We start from the raw sequence: 18,963 nt of genomic DNA, 5'->3' as shown, positions 1-18,963 counted from the left end.
GAAGCAGCGCGCAGGGGCGGGCGGGAACGAGGCAATAAGGAATGGGATGAGGTTGCGCAGGTGCAGAGCAGGCACGGCGAAGAGAGCGTAGCGCAAAAACTTTCTTTTCATGGTTGCACGGACAAGTGGGGCCACTCAACGGGTGAGTGGAGCCAATGTTTAAGGTTAGTGTCGATGCGCCGTCTGAAGCGCCGTCTGAAACGCCTCCCCTGGAATTCGTATGCATCCCGGCGAGTGGCCTGTGCTATTTTTAATTTGCGCGGTTGCCGCTTTGGGGGCCGCAGCCCGTCCCCACGGCTAAATTCCCAACGCGCTAGCCTCGTTCCGGAACGGCCGTGTAACGCGTGCCGCTCCCTCCCCAATGGCACGAGGCTGGTGTGATCGAGGAGAATGATCGATTTGAATTTCGGCCACACGCCCTTTTCGGTCCACCGCCCCCTCTGAAACTCGTCTGATGCGCGCTTCCCAACTCCCGGCGGGCCGCCTTCGATTGGGGGACGCGGGAGGGAGCAAATGGGGAGGCGAGCAAATGACGGCGCGTGCCACTGAGCCCCTCGTTTACAATGCGCGTGGGGGGTCCGGTGACTCGACCTTGGCCCAGCGCCCGCCCGCAATTGGATTTTCTCGCCCTCCTCTTCTCCCTTTTGCAGGCGTGGGGAAGGGCCACCTGCACCTTTTCGAATCTGACAGCCGGCGGTCGTGTTGGCCTCCTTTTGTTCCCCAAATCCTCGTCTGGCCTGCAGCCTGTTGCTTGGCCCGACCCGCCCTCCTCCCAGGCACGAGTTTCGACCGCCGGCTCTTTGGCTACGGATGGTCTCGCGCAGCATCTGACGCCGCGCCCAAGAAGAAGAAGAAGAAGAAGAAGAGAACAAGCCTGCTTCTCTCTCTCTTGCTCGCTCTTCTCAAGTCATGAACTGGGACTTGTCCAACTGCGGGTCTGCGACGTTCTGCTCTGAAGGACGCCAGGTTCGTGCCTCTTCCCCCCCTACGCCCCCTCCGTTGTCCTTATTGACCGTGCACCTCATGCTCTATAGCTTCTTTCGCAGGTGTCCTCCCGCCTTCGTCTCTCCCGTGTTCCCCCGAACCCTCCTGCTGCCACGCAGCCTGCCCAGCCCTCGCAGCCCTCGCAGCCCCCGCTCCCCACACAAGCCCCCATGCATCGTTCCGACGCTCCAGCCATCGTTCCCCCTCCCCCGCCGCTCCCGTCAATATCGTCCACGCTCGTAAGCGCTCCTGTTGAACTGACACCCTCTCCAACCCTGCCTGTTCCAATTCCCTCTGCTTCGAACGCGGCCTTGGGCACAGGCGCTCGCCATGCCGTGCGGCTTCCCCCTAACCCACGCGCTCGCTCTCGGATCTCGGCCTCGTTTCCTCCGCAGTCTCCACCGGCTCCGGTGCACTCTTACTTTTCCTTTCCCCCGCCTATCGTGGAGGGAGAGGAGGAGGATTTCGTCGACATTCGGCACGAAACCCTCCCCAATCGACATACCGCGCTTCAGGAGGCGGGGGGAGTGCTGGAGCTGACCTCCTACGACGAGCTGATCGTCAATGGCGTCCATATATCCTAATGCTATCTGTCTCTATCTCAGTCTATACTTGTCTATACTAGAAGATATGTAGTCTTACCCCCCGTTGCGGTTCAATGTATTGTCTTTCTTCCACTCCGCACGGTCTTTGTGCTTACTCTTCTCTAATGCCCCCCTCCCCCCCTATTTATGTCAGTTCTACTTCTCTCCCTCTAAAGACCTCTCCCATTCCTTCAATACCATCGTCTCTGACCCCATCTCCGCCAGCGGCTATGCGTCTGCTGCAAAGCCCCTTAATAAGCAAAATAAGCCTCCGCGGGGGGCAATTTTGGGGGGCAATGTTGGGCCAAGCAGGCAGAATGCGCTGTTTCTGGTTTCGTTTGAAATGGTGGTCTCAGGGCCAATCAGCATGCACAACCCTGTCTTAATCAATTTGGGGAATTCTCAGTATAGGAAGCACCACCTTCCTAAACCCAACAGTCACGCGAGCAAATTGTAAATGAGCTCTCGGTATCGACGAGAACCGTCAGGCGACAGCCCCCCCCTCTCCCTCAAGATCTCAGAATAATCCCTGAACTACCGCTGTTGAACAATGCCATTTGGCGTGTGCTATGACATAGTGACGGGCTTGTCGCGTGCAAGCTTGTGGTCGTTCTTCCGCGATGTGTATGTCATTGGCGAGGAAAACATCCCGGTCGATCAGCCTGCCCTCTTGTAAATTGATTCTCCCATCGTTTTTTTAATACATTGTTGAAGGCAGTGCGGAATGCTTGCTAACCCTGCTTTAATTATCTAATTGCTTTGCCATCACTTTTTCTTCGCCCCAGAGCAAGGTGGGTCCTTCCCTTAGGCCTTCTCATCCGTGTTTGATATTCTGATTCCTTACATGATCCTGGCTTGTAGCACCCATTCCAACATGATTGTAGATCCGGCTGTGATTGCTTGCACCCTCCCACATGGGCGCAAGGTACACATGTGGGCCAAAGACTCCCTCTTCAGAAACAAGATTCTCGGTGGCATTATTAGAAATGGCGGGGTAGTGCCCGTGGACCGCACCACTAAGAACAATCAGCTGCTATTCCGATCGACCTTTGAGGTCTTGGCGCTCGGAGAGATGGTGTGCGTGTTTCCAGAAGGTAAAGCATGAAGCACTTTTGGGGGAGGGGGTAATGCGGGCGAGCGTGTTAATGCTTCTTCCACCGCTTCAGGGACCTCGTCAACCCTACCAAGTATGTTAGAGTTCAAGGACGGAATCTCATGGGTTGCTATCATTTCACCTTCTGTCTCTTCTGTGTTATGCTGATGTTGCTTTCGCGTTTCGTTAGGCTGCCCTGGAATACATTAAATACCTCAAGGAAAATACTCCCCAAGACATCACCTCCTCCTACCAATACAAGCCCGCCGTCATCGTCCCAGTGTGTATCACTTATCCACAAAAGAGCAAGTATCGCTCGGTGGTGATCATTACGTAACTATTCACGCATCCTCTCCGTGTTTCTATACAACAGAACTAAGAGCTGATTCTTTTACCCTTGTTCCGCCCCCCCCCCCCTGCCTCTTTTTTTTTTTCTCGCCCTCTTCTTAGGTACGGAAAGCCAATTAAAATTGATTCCTACGTGGAGGACTTCTTCAAGGATCCACGCCCTACCGTGAAACGGCTGACCGCCGACGTGTATGCTGCGGTGCGTCGGATCGGAATCAATGCCCCGAACTGGGATGCATGGCACGCGGCCGACATTTCGCGTCAGCTGCTCTTCTCCTCCCCCCATGCGTTCGACACCCACTATCTGCTGGTGCCGCCGGAGGACTTCATCCCACTGACGCAGAGTTTGATCGACTTCTTCGTCGAGATGGCGCCCAATGCGCCCGAGGTGGCCGAGCTCCAAAAGCTGCTGCTAAGATATCGAAACATCTTGATGCAGCTTCGGATTCGAGATGACCACCTGTACAAGGCGCAGCGCACGGGGCTGGAGGCCAAGCGTGTGAGTCGCCAAACCGGGCTGCAGGCCCTGAAGTCACTGGCCCAGTTCCCGCTGTTTGCCCACGCCCTGCTGGTGCACCTGCCGGTCTACATTCTGGCGAAGCGGGCCGAGCAGCGCGAAATCTACGAGGAAGTGCGGGCCCAGGACAAGATCTTCACGGGCCTCGCCCTCCTCCCCCTCCTCTACCTGGTGCTTGGCTTCATCATCTGGTGGTGGTGGTGGCGCCCTTACGCGCTCCTAGGGTTGGCCGTGGCCTCGCTCACGGTGGCGGCCATGGCGTGGCATCATGTCGCGGCCTTGGATGATCAGTACGATGCCTTCACCGAGCTGGTTGCCGGGTGGAAGATCTTTTTTGCCGTGATGGACAAGAAGGAGGGTGGCCGGGCCGCCAAGCTGGAGGAGGCGGTGAGGGTTAGGCGGGAGGGGCTGGAGATGCTGGAGAGCTGCTTGGAAAAGTATCAGGACAGGTGCACGGCGGCTAAGGCCGTGCTGGTATACGTGCGGGGTGAACAGGAATTGAATGGAGATGAGTAGGGTGGTGGGTAGGCGTATGTGCGGGAGAAGTGTTGGCCTATTTAAATGTTGGGTACTGCTAAATAAATTTTAGGAGTCAGGGACTTTAGTTTTTATTTTTTTCTAACCCCCATCCTTTGTTCGTGTTGTGGTGCTACCCTCTCTCTCCAACTTGCAGAGAATTTAGTAGATTTCTCTTTTGTATTACCACTCCAATACTGTACAAATGGCCTTTGGCCATGCGTTCGAATGTCATCTTATCTGCCATCTAGGGTAAATGAATATGACAAGATCTTGTTTATTCTATCCTTCTATTGGCTCGTACACGTCTTGCTTTGTGCTGCCCCACACTCCCTCTAATAATCTCTTTAAACGTCCTTCCTCCTCCCCGGCGGACTCGTTCGTTTCTGCCATCTCCAGTGTGACCTCATCAAACACCTTCACATAGGCAATCTGTTTGTATCCCAGCTTTTTAAACAGGGAGATGGACGCTTCGTTTTGAGCCGATACTTTCGCCTGGAAACGCCGAACATGGAGAACGTGGTATGCATAGGCCATCATGAGGAGGAGAGCTTCGCGGCCGTGCCCGTTTCTCCGGTATTCTGGCTCTGAACAGTGGTTAATAGAAGAGTCGTCAACCACCACGGATATGCGATTCAAAAAAAGAGGGGGAGGGGGAGAAGGAGACACTGGACTTACCAGCAATCATTATCTCAATCTCAGCAGTAGACATGTCCTCCTCGTCATTGAAGAACAGATTCACATCCCCGAGCATTTCTATGAAAGAACAGAAATTCTTTAGCGCACACTTTCTCTCCCCCCCACGCCGTCAAAAGTGCACCAACTTGCTCGTTGCTTTACGGTAGAGAAGGCGTCGCCATCCCCCAATCCATCTCTTGCCAGGACAATAAATGTGCATTCTGCAATTGGAGAGACTCTCGGTTAGCTGGAGATGGAAGCATGGATGTGCCATACATACTATTGGTGTCCAAATGCCACGACCGCTGCATGTCAAACTCTTGCTCCAGTGTTAATGGCTCTGAAGCGGTCATTTCTAAGCGTCCGAACAAAACGGCACTAGGGTGAGATGGGAGGGGATGTTTTGGCAAAAGAGGATCTTTACCTTGCAAGAAAGGATCCTTCATCCATTCATGGTACACTGGGACGTGCTCTGGCTTGTACGGCACAAGAATGTTCTTAGTGCCTATCTATTTAAGGCGAGAAAGTAGGTCAGACTTCTCAAGTATGGTGTCCACTGGAAGGAGACAGCTCCTCACCAGGACCGTGTTCTCGTTTTGGCGCATATCGCTTGCACGCTATGAACCAAGGAACCTCAAAGCTGCTGCCTTGATATTCTATGATATAGCAGTCACGATGATTTCGAGCAAAAACAAAATGGAAGTGTGGAGCCTTGAGCCAAACTATACATTTTCAATATAGGACGAAGGGGCGATAAGATTGACCATGCACACCAGTGTTGGAAGCAAAAAAAATGACTTCATGTAATAGCCACATGCCTCCATTTTCGACATAATACAATAGTGTGCATCCCTATTTCCAGAATTGTCTAAAAAGGTTTCAAAGATTCCAACGGATTAATCAAAGAATTAATTGGCGATATACAGTTCCTCACCCTTACCAATAAATATACATTTATACTTAATCCAAGCGATAGCCATTAGGCTGCTTTTGCATTTTTTTTTTTTACACAACTGAAACTTTGCAGTTATAGTGAATTTCTTATTCCATCTGAAAACCCCACAAGTAAAGTAACTGGAATAACCAACTATGTCTCTAGCTCCACTATCGGAACGCTTCACCCCTTTTTCCAGTCGTATTTGTTTATCCAAAGGAACAAGGGGCGAGTGTAGTGAAAAGAGAGCCGGAATAAATAGATCCAATTTACGAGAGATAGAAACTCAACCAATATTCCGTTTATTCATTCAATGATAAACCCTCCAAAGATAACTCTCCTAAATCCTTACGCATTGCATAGGCGTCCTCTCCATCCGCATAGTATTTCTTCTCAATATCGTGTATGCTATTATCCCCCCCCCCAAAAAAAAAATAAGTATTGCCACTCAACCACAATTCCTTCACAAGAGAGAAACAGAACTCTACCTGAACCCTAATGTGTCTTTGTAGAGATGGAATGCGGCGCGGTTGCTCTTCCTCACATGTAACGATACATACTTGGCATTAAATACCTCAACCATGGCCCTCTCTATGGCATTGTGCAAAAGCATCAGTGGTCCATCGACAATTACCCATAACAGAAACACCATAATACTAACGGGATTGGGTCATTAATTTGTTTGCGATCCCGAGTCTTCGGTAGGTGCGCATCACGGAGAGAGAGGTAATGTGACCATGAGGGACATCGCTTGCGTCTTCTTCCCTAGATAGATCGAGGGGGTGTGAATGAAAATGCACACCGAAAAAGTAAGCATCCATCATCGGTTACATTTTTGCGAGCACATAGCCCACGATCCGGCCTTTATGGTCCTCGGCGACGTAAGAGAGCTGGGGCCAGGAGAGGGCATGGTAGAAATCTGGATAGAGTCACAAGTGTATAAGTGGAAAGAGAAGTGGGCGACAGATAAGCAACAGGATATATACAATATTTCATTTGATAGTTTTCGGGAAGATTCAGCAGGTTGCAGTTCTGCATCGCAAGCAGATCGTCCAGCTACATCAAGAGAATTCAGCCGATTAAACCAAGAACCACTGAAAGGGGAGAGGATCTAAACATGCTTACGGTGGCCTGCCTGATATTCATGGTGCTCCAATCTCTCTTCTGGATGATCCAAAGTTTGGTTTCGAGATAGAACTCAAAAAAATTCGCCTCGCCTTTGCAATATCAAGTCACAAAGTAAATAGGTACTGTAAAGAGGATATTGGCCCTTTCCTCGAGAACCGGAGAATGCTCTGCTAGCTTTATAGCAACCAGTGCACTGTTCTGCTTGCTTCCTTTCTTCATCTCACAGCCCTAACCCCCTTGAGACGTTTCATCCCATCCCGCACATGTCTATGTATGTAAAGAATCTTATTTTTTTGGGAGGGGGATAATATATTTTAAAATATGGGGGAGAAAAAAAAAATGTAGGAAAAGAGACACACGAAGAAACAATTATAGAGCACAAATTTAAGCAACGACAGCCCATACACGAATTAGGTTATCGGTATAGCCTGCGAACAGCGTGGTTCCGTCGGCGGACCAGGCGAGCGACACGCATTGCGGGTCGCCGCTCTTGTTCCGCGAGCTCTTCGCCTCCAAGAACTCGGGCCGCAGCTCATCCACCACCGACTTGCTCTCCAGATCCCAAATGCGAATGCACGATGCGGTGGCCGCGCACAGCCAGTAGCGGTTCGGCGAGAAGACGAGAGCGTTGATCTCGTCTCCGGCATCGAGCGAGTACAAGTGCTTGCTCTCGTTGAGGTCCCAGAGCATGGTGATGCCATCCTTGCCACCGGAGGCGCAGAGGGAGCCATCGGGCGAGACGGTCACCGTGTTGACGTAGCCGGTGTGACCGATGTGATTTGTGCGGAGCTTGCACTTGGTGAGATCCCAAACCTAGAAAAGCAAAGGCCAGCAGGGGTGAGCATCGATCTGGAGGGAGCTGGATTAAAGGTGGGTTGGAAAGGGTGGGGGGGGGGGAGGAAAGGGAGAATTTGAAGGGATGAGAGCGAGGAAGGGATCAGATAAAATGTGGTTTGTCTATCTCATAGGTCTGCGAGAACCTCCGAAGTAGCAAATATAGAGAAAACATCATTTTCCCTCCCCCTCTCTCCCACGTCTCCCCCCACCACCACGATCGACGCCTGCTTACCTTGACAAGCTTGTCCCATCCGCTGGAAACGATGACAGGGTTCTTGGGGTTGGGTGAGAAGCGCACGCACGAGACCCACTCGCTGTGTCCGTTCTCGGTAATGTTGTATTTGCACTCGCCCAGGGTGTTCCACAGCTTCACGGTCTTGTCACGCGAAGACGACACAATCTGTCGGTTATCTGCGCTGAAGGACACGCTCAACACATCGCCGGTGTGCCCAACAAAGCGGCGGGTGGTGGCGCCGGTGTTGAGGTCCCAGAGACGCAGGGTCTTGTCCCAGGAGGCGGAGAGCGCAAACTGACCATCGGAGGAGATGACGACATCCTGAACGAAGTGATTGTGGCCGTGCAGAGACTTGCGGGGCACACCGTAGTTGTACTCATCGCGAGTAAGGTGCCACACAATCAAGGTCTTGTCTAGAAAATGGGGATGAAAACGGAAGAAGAGCGTGAGAAATGCAAATCCATGCATCCGACTTATGAAAAAGAGCAAGGTACCGCGAGAGCCGGACAGGAGCATGTCAGGGGCTTCGGACGAGGTGGCGAGGGAAGTAACCCAACTAGTGGAAGAAAAATAGAGAAGCAGCCAAGTCAGTCATACGCGCTCTGGCGAGGCCTGGAAGGAAGCCTAGAAAAATAGAGTAGCCTCCTCAATCTAGAGGGATGTCTATCCTATGCTTACCCAGAGTGACCTAATGTCCAATAAAAAGCAAATGGAGACGACGCATTAATAACATGAAACACACGGCCATCCACCTTGCCATCCATCCATCCATCCATCCATCGATACATTACCTTTGAGGGTGCCGCGAAGCTGCAGGGTTTCGGCCATGATCTATACGTATTGAACACCACACTCAACCAAGGTTGATTAAAGAAGGGGGGAAGCGACTTTGGTAACTGGCAGCTTATTTTTTTTTCTGGTGCCTTTTCATTTGATCCGAATCAGAATTTTATTCCTAATTATGACAATTTTTCATTTATTTGTAATTGGAAAGAGGCGATTTTCGAGGAGAGAGTGAAGAAATCAATGCTTTGTTTCGTGGTCTCCAATGGAGTGCGGTTAGCTGGTTTTGGTCGAGTGCGGGCATTGGCGCAATGGTGTGGGCCTCTCACCACCCTGGTCCGTTTCTAAACCAACGCTACGCAGGGTGCTATAGGATTAATTATGTGTATTTTGATTTCATGTAAAAAAGTATAAATCAAGAAGAAAAGCAAAAAAAAAAGAAACTGGCAAGCATTTGGAAAGTATATATATACTGTCAGAGGAAAAAAAAAAGTTTTTTTTTCGTCCAAATAAAAATAAAATAATAAATAATATATATGTATCTGCAAATCTGTAGGTAAAATTAATGTGTAAACTCAGAAAGCGAAGAGTCAATTCAGGCCCACATTCCACATCACCCCTTTTGTTCTTCTTCCTAACCTCTTCTTCTTTCCCTTTTTCCGCTTTTCCCCCCTTACACTCGCCCTCCGGCGAATTCCTCCGCCCGTATTTACCTCTTCCAACCCGGTAAATGGGTCTAGCGCCAGCTCGTCGTCGATCAAGTCGTCCCCATCTAGACTGAAGGGAGGGCATCCGCGCCCCACAATCATTCCCGAGAAGAGAGGCGAGTGCAACGGCGTCGAGCAGGCAGAGGAGGGGGGCTTGCTAACCTCGTCCGCCAAGACAAGCTCCAAGTCGTCTTTGGTAGTGTTCTGTGCGGAGGCAGTGGAAGTGGCGGTGGTGTTTGTGTAATGGAAATTCCGCGAAGAGGAGAAGTGGTAGTGGTGATAGTGATGAATGTGAAAATGCTGGTAGTGGTGTGGATGACGTCGGTAATTTTCGCTCCCTAAGAGCGTTGTATTCACTGCCGAGGACTTCAGCGCCTTGGTGATGGGGATAAAGGGGGCCGAAGACAGGCGTCGGGAGCGGCGGAAGGCACCGATGGGAATGCGCTCCCACCGCGAAAGGTTTTTGAGGAGTCGTTGGTTTGCGGGGCTAGTGGGTTCAGAGGAGGGGGAGCGCGACGGCGTCAGATCGAGCTGCTCAGTGTCCACAATCTCGTCGATCGGAACCGGAGACGGCTCGCGTTCATTGGGTTCCGTGGATCCTGCTGGGGCCGCGGCATAGGAGGCCCCGAGTTCAGCACTGGCAAACGAGGCAGGAAGACTGAGCGAACTGCGTTTTCGCTTGGCACCGCCCATGAAATACTACGGGAAGACGATACAATAGATCAGAATTAGGGTCTGAAAACGGGGTTAGGGAAAATAGCGCTCTCACCTCTACGCTCAATCTTTTCTTCTCGCTGCCCGCCACTCTTGCTCCCGAGGACCCCTCGATCACGGCCTTATTCATCTCGGGAGAGGATGGGGTGAACCGTGGGAGAATTTGCCGTGATCCAACGGGCAGAGATGAGTCACCAGCGGAGGCTAAAACCTCCCTCCCCCGTTTCCCAGAGCTGCCCGCAGCCACTTGTGAAGTGCTGGCACGCACCAAAGCCGATACTAAATCTCGGGCATGTCTTGCGTCCATTCTATCCTGTACCGGTGTGGGCTGAGATAGCGGCAGCAGAGAAGGCGAAGTTGGAGTTGAGCCCAGGGCCGCGAACTGCTCCCCAAACATCCGCAAGATGCGATCGTCTTTTTGAGCTGGGCCATCAGCTGAGGTATCCATATCCAGACCATATTCGGAGGGCATGGCTTGCAGTGCAACAATGGCTTCGGGAGATAAATCCAGGAGTGAAGCGCCCGCGCCGGCAAACTCGACATCGCGAAAGTGGCCATCCTCGGGTCCGTGCTCATTTTCACTCTCATCCCCGTCCTCGTCGTCCTCTCCATCCCGGTCATACTCGGTATCTGCATCGCTTCGACTCGATTCTATTGTGTCTACAAACCAAGACTCCTCTAATTCCTCCTCACTGCCCCAGTCCGAATCGCTCCACCTCGCTAATCGTCTATAACCCTCGTCCCCTTCCTCCTCTTCCTCTTCTCCGATTTCTATTTGTGTCTCGATCACAAGCTTTTCACTCTCTATTCGAGTCAATACATAGTCACGAGCGCCTTCGTCGTCGCTCGCTTTGCCCGCATCCTCCTCGTCGTCCTCCTCTTCGTCCTCATCCCAATTCTCATCCTCTTCCTCTTCCTCCTCGTCCTCCTCTTCATCATCATCATCATCAATATCAGAGTTATCACTCGATGCTTCAGCCTCAAATTGCCCAATCAAATATCTTTCTTCCTCCAGCACCATATCCACATCGTCGCCGACATCGTCCTCTTCGCTTGCACTTAATGTTTCTCCCTCTAACCCAATAGACACCTCCGAGCCTGATGAAAGGACCGTTGCTGACCGTCGTCGCCCCACATTGCTTTTGCCTTTACCTTTGCCAGCCCCCCTCGGCCTGTTTGTCGATCTGAAATGAAGCGGCCCATCGAGAACGACTATATCATGGCCTTTTTTGAGCTCCACGATGAGCTTGTCACCGTCTGCGGCCACCCACACATATCTTCTTCGGCCTTTGCTCTTTGCGTGGTTGCGATTTGGTATTCGATCAGCCTCATCTATGTCTGTTATTGTCGACGCATCCGAGTCCACCCTATCCTCCCCATCTTCCGGTAAGTAATCCAGCATCGCTTGCCCTCCCGCGAGCACGGTGGCGGAAGGCTGGCTGGACCACTTGCCCATCGGGGGCAACTCATGGGAGTTAGGTGCCTGCTTTTGCTGATTCTGACAAGTACACTCGAATTCGCAAACCGGGCATATGTCATCGTCGATCTCTTCGGCACCGACAGGATTTACGAGGAGAGATGTAGAGGAGGGGTATTTGGTTTTCTTTATCGGAACTGTCGGCGGTACACCTAGGAGGGAGAAATTAGAGCCAGATTGATTGATGATAAGCAAAAAGTAGAATAAAAAAATATTTTCATCTGGCAGTAGGCCGTGCTTACTCTTGACACTGCGCGATTTCTTCTCCATCTTCTTCTTCGGGGCTGCGATTTTCTTGCCTTTTAGTTTTTCTCGCCCTATGCTTCTGTCGCTCTTCATACCCTCTCGGCATTTATCACAGAAGTAGTGCTGGTTGAGCTTGGCCTCGCTCGGAGTCATGCCAATACAACGGCCATGAAACCACTCTAAAGCCCCGGAAAATCCAGGAATGAGTGGTAGAAGAGAGTTAGGATCCTGTATGTGCTCTAAATATATCGGTAAGCATGACCCGTACCTTGACATCCATCGCAACCGATCATAAATTCTTTTCCATCGTATCCTCTCCGACATTTGCAATATACTCCGTCCTCCTCTTCTCTTTTTCTCGCCCGGCCCCTTCCATTCTTTGTATTTCTGCCGCGATGATTATCTTCGTCTTCGTCTTCCTCATCCTCGCTTGCAGATGTGGTCGAATTCCGGGTCGAGAGCTTCTCCCGTCTTTCAGCGGCCGTCAGGTGGGCTCTTTTTCGTCTCGGAGTGGATTTGGATTTATACTGCGATTTCATTTATGGTCTGTAAGGGATATCTATTATATAGAATGTAGGCCAGAGATTACGGGAGGAGGGGTTAGCTATTCATCGATTCAAAAAAGGAGGGGGATCGGGGTTGTCAACAAGACCATTTACCTAGTGTAAGTCTAATCTCGTCTAGAAATAAATTATTATACATCGAGAGGAGCAGCTCGCCCTATAGAGTATCCACTTTTATTCGGCCGGTTAAGTCAAAGTAGAAAAAAAAAAAAGAAAATTATTTTATGTTGCGGTTTGGCAGGGAGCTGTGAAGGAAATTCCTCTCTGCTTGGTCACAGAAAATATTTTTTTTATTCAGTCGGTAACCGAGGACCTGTACCACTCCTTAGCTGAGAATGCAGCGCGATTAGAGATGGAGAAATTAACTTGCAGAGGGGACAGTTTCAGCCGACACCAAAGGACAAACAAATCTAAGAAAGCTTAGATAACTTTTCCCAATTTATGAAAATTTTCTTAGTCCTCGACACCCAATCTCTGACAGACCCAGTCAGCGCACGCCAGGAAGAGCTACTGTTGGGAAAGGCCTTGAAGAGAAAAACAAGGGCTTTCTCTCCTCCCTCGAAGCTCTTTGTTAGAAGGATTTGCCCCCCCTAGCTGCAAATGCTGCACAAACGGGTTCTCTGCTTTGATCCCGAAGGAGATCCCATCGGTCCAATAGTGAGGATACTGCATTAATTGTGACTTTCTTCCTGGTTTTCTTTTTTGGGGCATCGTGGAAAAGATCGAATCGCCCTCCTCCCTCTTTCAGAAAAAAAGATAGAGAAATAGGAAGTGCTGCGGATTTATTGGTAATATAAGTGAAACTCGAGAGAAGCACATCATAATGTGAAAATAGGCCAGAAATTAAAGCCCAATTCTCCTGAGGGTACAAGAGAAGGCTCGGTCTTCTAATATCCTTTCTAAAAGACTAGTATAAAGAAAAGTAAACATCAAGCTAAGTCTAAAAATGATGCATCATTTTGTTGCACTATGATCCCCATTTGTCCCCCGGCATCTACTCTTCCGGTCCTAGACCTCTCGCGGAGTTCCATGCTCGACGCTCGAATCGACCAGGGCGAGGGTACGTTCACTCCTGGGCGGGCGTCCCGCTGGCCTTTGCTCGCCTGCAGAATTTGTGCCGCTTGTGCCAGCGATGCCTGCCCCCTTGGAAGATCGAGTTGTCGCAGTCGCCCTTCGCTACTGTGTTGGCGTTTCTGTTTTCTGCGGTGGAACTATCGGAATTGACGTTGGAGTTGAGGAGCGAAATGTGGTCGATGATGTCCGCATTATTGAGTGACCCGTCGAGGATCCCTCGGCGGTCTAGACTTGGGGGGGCGGAGGCTTTCTCCTTTCGGTCATTGGCACGCTTGTCGTGGTGGTGGTGGTGCCCTGAGCCTTGCACGATCGAGTTGTCGCATTTGCCACTTGCCTTGGTGTTGGCGTTTCTGTTTTCGGCCGTGAACTCGTCCGAGTCAACGTTGGTGTTGGCAATGGAAATATGGCTGATTAAGTCGAGGTTATTGAGGGCACCATCGAGGAGTCCACGCCGCCACCAAGGAAGCTTGGCGACTTTGCGCTTGGTGATCACACTGTTGTCGCAATCCCCGTCGGCATCGGTGTTGGCATTGCGATTCTCCACGTCCGAAATCTCGGAATTGATGTTGGTGTTGGCGATGGATATGTGATCGAGCAAATCGAGGTTATTGAGGGCGCCGTCGAGGATCCCGCGCTTGATGGGCAGCGCGGCCGCGGCTGAGATCAGAACCAGGACAAGGGTGGAGCTTAAGAGCTTCATAGTGTTATCTGGTTTTGTAAATGGATAGATATAAAGGTATAAATAGATAGATAGTAAAAGATGGGTGCGATATGCGGACAGGAGTGGGGAGGGAGGGGGGAGGCGGGTCGCTCTTTTATACGGGGTCGGAAGATTTCCCAGCCAGGCAGTGCAGTTATACCTATAGGAAAACGGCCGCCGGTTTATTTCTCCTTGAACACACACTGCCCAAGGAAGACGCAGGAGCCGGCTCTCTAATCGTCAAGAAAACAGGCGAAGAGGTCAAGGAGCTCCACGAAAAAAATAACCGAGTTTATAACGATGGGCAGGATCTCTGCGCAAAAAAAAATTTCCTCCAGAGGATTTGCGCTGGAGGCTTACTTGGGTTTTTCTCTCGGTGAATTTAAAATCTCAGAGATCATAGCAGCGATCTCCAAATCCAGGTTTTGATTCTATTTTGGCTCTCTGCTTGGCTCGATATTGCAATAAAGGACATCATGTGTGCCTCGAGATAGATGAATCCGTCCTGCAGAAGGACGCCCTCTTCCTCCCTTTGATAAAGAGCCGCACACATGAAAATGGGCAGAGTTCCGGGTACTGCGTCGAATGCAAACGGAAAATCATGGACCAATCCCTATTGAACCTGGACTATCTTATGAGTGGGTCCTGTTTTCCAATCGAAATTGGGAAACCGAGGTTGGGTTCGAATCATTTTTCTTAACCGTCTAATTCTTACCCTCTTTCAATTACATCATAAGGAGGCGGCGTTGGGATTTGCCGGTGAATCAGTTAGCTCGATGAAAGAGGAATCCAAGTCTCATTTCTATTGAGCCCGTCGACGTGTGAGGAAAATAAAAAATAGACGAGTTTCTCAATGCATTCAAGTAATAAATTCCGATAGAGAGAAACGATCCATCCCCAAGATTCGGAGGCACAGGGCAATTGAGTGTGTATAGGAAATGCGAGCGGATAAGGTTAAATCGCAGAGCGAAGGATAAACCGAGGATCTCTCTCTTTCCAGACAGTATCAAAATCATAAGAAAAATAATCCTTTTAAACAAAAGGAATGATCGGAAACGGGCTGTTTAGCGGACTCTCAACCATAAGCATTCGAAATCTCTCCGTGTCCACCATACTAAATCTTTAACAAGCAAAATAGAATCAGGATCACGCTCCTCTAACTAAGCGAAATTGACAGCCACTTTGGCCAAACTCTCAATTGACCGCAGCTACCTCCAGTTAGTCGATTCATTAAAAATCACAAGCAGGCTTGAGATATGGCTGCATTAGACATCTCATCGCCCTCTTCTTAGCATGATTCCTTCTGTGTGAATAGGACGACCTAGGTGGGAGAGTACAAACCTTAAAATAGGATGAGCACAATCTCAAATGAATCCGCAAGGATCAGGTTGAATCGAGGGGGATTGGCCGTGAGGAAGTTTCAGAGCTTCGGTGCAGGATAGTGAGTTGACGACAAGCATGTGGTGACAGGAGGCCATGCTCCACCACACAGTAGAGGGTGGTGGGTCACAATGGCTTTGGTGCGTCACGAGCTCTAACTTTAAGCAAGTCAAGCTTAATGTAGACTTTCCACCGCAAACTAGGCACAACCTATTGCGCGAGAGAGGAGAGTGAGCCAGGACTTGTGGCGGCTGTGCTGGGCAGCGTTTCTGCCAAAGCTGTCCGGTTCTCGGCAATATGGAAGTTGTCCAAGAAATATGCCCATAAGAGGAATGGCGGTGCCATTCACCCGATGATGAGCACGTCTTGACAATGGATATGTGCTCTCTCTCGCACACACGGTAGGACGCACGCACCTTTAGCGTGGATGAGCTGATCGCTGAGCGACAGTGGAGGCGCTTTTTCGCCCTTGAGCGCGAGCGCTGGTCGATCGGCCCGCGACTCCAGCAATCAATCCGGGAATCCGGCCAAGCCCGTTTCAAACTCCGTCAGGCAATTTCCCCATCGGGTCTCATATGGTTTATCCGAAACTGGGCTCCAATCTTGGCGAGCCACAGCGGTGCTGGGCATGCAGGATAAAAAGGGATCGGCCGCGCAAGTCACATACCTCAATATAGCTCGCACTCTCCCTACTCTTCCTCTAGGCAATGGCCCATCCACAAGAAAAGCCACTCCAAAAAATCGCTATTGTCGGCGGGGGGCTGGGCGGCCTCTATCTGGCCCAGTGTCTTCGCGATTCTGGCAAAGAAGTCACGATCTATGAGAGGTAAGCAACCATTCCGCTCGCATTCGAGAAAACCGACCCTGACATGCATTGGACCTCAGGGATGAGGGGACCGGAGCTCGCCATCAGGGCTGGTTCATCGGCGTTTCCCTCCCTCGGCTCCGAAAGGCCCCGCATCTCACCCCCTTCTTCCAGGCCCAGAGCCGTATCATGGACGGCTTCGTTTTCAAGGACGCCAACCTCAAGCACATTTGCACCCTGCCTATGCCCAGCAAGCATGCCGCGACCGCCCTTGTGAGCCGTTTTCTGCTCCGGGACGAACTCACCAAGGGGGTGAACGTGCAGTGGGGCAAGCAGTTCACGCGCTACGACGAGGATAAGGATGGCGTGACCCTTTGGTTTGAGGACGGGACAAGCGCACGCGCCGACTTCCTGGTGGGCGCCGATGGCTTGCGATCGCGCGTGCGGGCCCAGCGGTGCCCCAGCCTGGAGATGATGGACACGGGATTCGTGTCGGTGGGGAGCTTTATTCCCGCCCTGCCGAAGGAGCACTGCCCCATCGTTTCCAGCCTTATCCAAGAACAGAGCAACATGGTCAGGGTGGTCAGTAGCCAGAGGTACTCGCTGCTTCTGGGGTCGGGCCTCGATCATGACGGAGAGCCCATCACCCTGTTCGCCTTTAGCTATCCCCGAGACGACTCCATCCCGCTGGACGACTCCGGCGCCGACCGGGCCGCGATCCAGGCCCGGATTGCGCAGCGAGGAAAGGAGGTGTTTGGCGGGAACCCGGAGCTCTGCTACATCTTCGATCAGCTTCTCGCGAACGATAGGGAGATTTACGGCCCGCGCCCAATTCGGTGCATGAAATATACCCAAGTGAATCCGTTGGAGCCCTCCGGCCGCGTCACCCTCATGGGGGACGCCCTGCATGCTATGACGACCCATCGAGGCATGGGCGCCAACACCGCCTTTTTCGACGCGGCGGATCTCGCCGAGGCCCTGTGTGCGGACGACTGGAGGGCCGCCCTAGTCAAGTGTGAAGCAACCATGTTCAAGCGGGGTATGGACAATGTGAAGGGGTCCCTGCAATCCACAGAAATGAACCACGCTAAAAACCAGTTCATTCGGTGAGCCTCCTTTTCACCCTCCCTTCGCTCCCTCGGGCTCGATGGCTAATCCTTTTCTCTCCTTTCCCCGAATAGAAATATGCTTCTCCGCGTGGTAAGCACCGTACTATGGGTTCTAATATCACTAGGCATCCTTTAGGGGTCCCTCACTAAATCACTGATTCGTGATAGTTATTATATCCAGTTGTATTATCTTTTTCATCTGTTATTAAACATTAATCACAACCATGGAAAAAAAAAGAAACACTATAATCCCCCCGAAAATATAGACAACCGCTGGAGAAAAAAAAAAAAGAGGGCGAAGAAAAAGAGAATGATAAAGAGAAGAGAGAGAAAAAAAAAAGTCAAATACCAATATCTTGCATTGAAAACTGTTTTACATGGTAAGTTCCTAATGAATCAAGCAAAAGAAAACAAGATTAATTTTCACCCGTATAATAAAAGTGAGGAAAAAAAAGAGATGGAGGAGACTTACCATAATGGCGTTCACGACATCATTGTTGTTCTTCTTGAGAGCCTTGACGGCCTTGGCGCGAGAGCAGTTGGCCTGTTTTTGGACCAGCTCAATGTCGGTCGATTCAACACCGGTTTCATCCACCTCCTCTGCTTCCTCCTCTTCTTGCACAGCCGCCTCCTCAGTAGGCTGCTGCTCGGCCTGCTCAGCTTGTTTGAGATTGGCAAGCTGCTGGGCACTAGCAAGTTGCGCGTTGAGATCCTCAACTTTAGCCTCACCAAACACGATGTAGGTCTCGCTGTTTTGCGACTTGAAGACATCGGGCTTGGAGACGACAAAGAGGAGCTGTTGCAATAAAGGTGTTAAAAAAAAATCAATGTTACGATAGGCCAGATGAGGCCAGAAATCGCAGAGCGCATCTCCACTTACATTCTTGGAGCGGCGGAAGGTCACGCGTGTGATGCCGTCAATTTGTTTTAATCCAAGCTTGCTCAACAATTTACGCGCCTTTTTCTCACCGCGACTGAGCACCTTGCTCAAATCTCCAGTGATGTTGCCCTCCTCAAGCTCGGGCAGATCCTCATCGGACGCGACATCCTCTGTGATCTCCTCGATCTTCTTATCTTCAGCTTTCTGGATTTCCGTTGATGACATGATGTCTAACGAAGGAGAGCAGCAAGTCAATTAGATGAAAACGATCTCTTCCTCTCCTCATCCTCCTCCTCTACGTCAACCCATGGCGAACGCACGCATCTTCCCGCCGATGGATGGATACTTACACCCTTTGAATTTTCTTTTGGTTTAGCGCACCCGACTAGGTTGGATGAAGAGCAAGTCAATGGGGAAGGGGTGGACCTGCTCTACTAGGAAGGCACCAGAATTCTCTAGCACCCCCCCCCCTCCAAGACTGCCCTCAACCAATGGCTGCATCATTTCCGTGATTCATCACGCGGTTGGCGGATATTTAAAGGTTTCCGTCTCAGCTGTCCTCCCTTAGTACACTTTTTCTTGTTCTTACCCATTTAACGAATTTTTACGTGATCATGCAGATTTTCGTGAAGACACTTACCGGCAAGACCATCACTCTTGAGGTGGAGTCG

The 18,963-nt window shown here is 50.8% G+C and overlaps 11 protein-coding genes across 11 annotated transcripts; 4 read left to right on the top strand and 7 right to left on the bottom strand.

The window, feature by feature from the left end:
- Positions 1-107: 107 nt before the first annotated feature.
- On the bottom strand, positions 108-827 carry VTP21DRAFT_4858 (uncharacterized protein; the record flags this gene model as incomplete). Its single annotated transcript, XM_069395315.1, has 1 exon — positions 108-827. The coding sequence occupies one exon, from the start codon at positions 825-827 to the stop codon at positions 108-110; it is 720 nt and encodes a 239-aa protein (XP_069248474.1).
- Positions 828-909: 82 nt separating this feature from the next.
- VTP21DRAFT_4857 (uncharacterized protein) lies at positions 910-1,568 on the top strand (the record flags this gene model as incomplete). The annotated part of the gene is made up of 2 exons (XM_069395314.1): positions 910-966; positions 1,035-1,568. 2 exons carry the CDS (start codon positions 910-912, stop codon positions 1,566-1,568), a joined length of 591 nt encoding a protein of 196 aa, XP_069248473.1.
- A 550-nt stretch (positions 1,569-2,118) lies between these two features.
- Positions 2,119-4,042, top strand: VTP21DRAFT_4856 (uncharacterized protein; the record flags this gene model as incomplete). Its single annotated transcript, XM_069395313.1, has 5 exons — positions 2,119-2,240; positions 2,430-2,662; positions 2,735-2,787; positions 2,852-2,994; positions 3,112-4,042. The coding sequence occupies 5 exons, from the start codon at positions 2,119-2,121 to the stop codon at positions 4,040-4,042; spliced, it is 1,482 nt and encodes a 493-aa protein (XP_069248472.1).
- Positions 4,043-4,324: 282 nt separating this feature from the next.
- VTP21DRAFT_4855 (uncharacterized protein) lies at positions 4,325-5,325 on the bottom strand (the record flags this gene model as incomplete). The annotated part of the gene is made up of 6 exons (XM_069395312.1): positions 4,325-4,629; positions 4,721-4,798; positions 4,867-4,941; positions 5,001-5,075; positions 5,145-5,229; positions 5,299-5,325. 6 exons carry the CDS (start codon positions 5,323-5,325, stop codon positions 4,325-4,327), a joined length of 645 nt encoding a protein of 214 aa, XP_069248471.1.
- Positions 5,326-5,956: 631 nt separating this feature from the next.
- On the bottom strand, positions 5,957-6,800 carry VTP21DRAFT_4854 (uncharacterized protein; the record flags this gene model as incomplete). The annotated part of the gene is made up of 6 exons (XM_069395311.1): positions 5,957-6,062; positions 6,143-6,245; positions 6,316-6,419; positions 6,486-6,573; positions 6,641-6,710; positions 6,780-6,800. 6 exons carry the CDS (start codon positions 6,798-6,800, stop codon positions 5,957-5,959), a joined length of 492 nt encoding a protein of 163 aa, XP_069248470.1.
- Positions 6,801-7,166: 366 nt separating this feature from the next.
- Positions 7,167-8,682, bottom strand: VTP21DRAFT_4853 (40S ribosomal protein RACK1; the record flags this gene model as incomplete). The annotated part of the gene is made up of 5 exons (XM_069395310.1): positions 7,167-7,595; positions 7,852-8,267; positions 8,349-8,410; positions 8,533-8,542; positions 8,646-8,682. 5 exons carry the CDS (start codon positions 8,680-8,682, stop codon positions 7,167-7,169), a joined length of 954 nt encoding a protein of 317 aa, XP_069248469.1.
- A 545-nt stretch (positions 8,683-9,227) lies between these two features.
- Positions 9,228-12,320, bottom strand: VTP21DRAFT_4852 (uncharacterized protein; the record flags this gene model as incomplete). Its single annotated transcript, XM_069395309.1, has 4 exons — positions 9,228-10,043; positions 10,114-11,687; positions 11,778-11,960; positions 12,050-12,320. The coding sequence occupies 4 exons, from the start codon at positions 12,318-12,320 to the stop codon at positions 9,228-9,230; spliced, it is 2,844 nt and encodes a 947-aa protein (XP_069248468.1).
- Positions 12,321-13,410: 1,090 nt separating this feature from the next.
- On the bottom strand, positions 13,411-14,118 carry VTP21DRAFT_4851 (uncharacterized protein; the record flags this gene model as incomplete). Its single annotated transcript, XM_069395308.1, has 1 exon — positions 13,411-14,118. The coding sequence occupies one exon, from the start codon at positions 14,116-14,118 to the stop codon at positions 13,411-13,413; it is 708 nt and encodes a 235-aa protein (XP_069248467.1).
- A 1,476-nt stretch (positions 14,119-15,594) lies between these two features.
- Positions 15,595-16,137, top strand: VTP21DRAFT_4850 (uncharacterized protein; the record flags this gene model as incomplete). Its single annotated transcript, XM_069395307.1, has 3 exons — positions 15,595-15,619; positions 15,702-15,861; positions 15,921-16,137. The coding sequence occupies 3 exons, from the start codon at positions 15,595-15,597 to the stop codon at positions 16,135-16,137; spliced, it is 402 nt and encodes a 133-aa protein (XP_069248466.1).
- Positions 16,138-16,205: 68 nt separating this feature from the next.
- Positions 16,206-17,548, top strand: VTP21DRAFT_4849 (uncharacterized protein; the record flags this gene model as incomplete). The annotated part of the gene is made up of 3 exons (XM_069395305.1): positions 16,206-16,324; positions 16,384-17,409; positions 17,485-17,548. The coding sequence occupies 3 exons, from the start codon at positions 16,206-16,208 to the stop codon at positions 17,546-17,548; spliced, it is 1,209 nt and encodes a 402-aa protein (XP_069248465.1).
- Positions 17,549-17,785: 237 nt separating this feature from the next.
- On the bottom strand, positions 17,786-18,517 carry VTP21DRAFT_4848 (uncharacterized protein; the record flags this gene model as incomplete). Its single annotated transcript, XM_069395304.1, has 3 exons — positions 17,786-17,800; positions 17,885-18,208; positions 18,293-18,517. 3 exons carry the CDS (start codon positions 18,515-18,517, stop codon positions 17,786-17,788), a joined length of 564 nt encoding a protein of 187 aa, XP_069248464.1.
- Between the last annotated feature and the right edge of the window lie 446 nt (positions 18,518-18,963).

The sequence above is a fragment of the Calcarisporiella thermophila genome (assembly GCF_041956535.1).
Source record: "Calcarisporiella thermophila strain CBS 279.70 unplaced genomic scaffold VTP21scaffold_20, whole genome shotgun sequence".
NCBI lineage: Eukaryota > Fungi > Calcarisporiellomycota > Calcarisporiellomycetes > Calcarisporiellales > Calcarisporiellaceae > Calcarisporiella > Calcarisporiella thermophila.
Note: the sequence above shows the minus strand (reverse complement) of the source record. Positions and strands in the feature narration are given on the sequence as shown.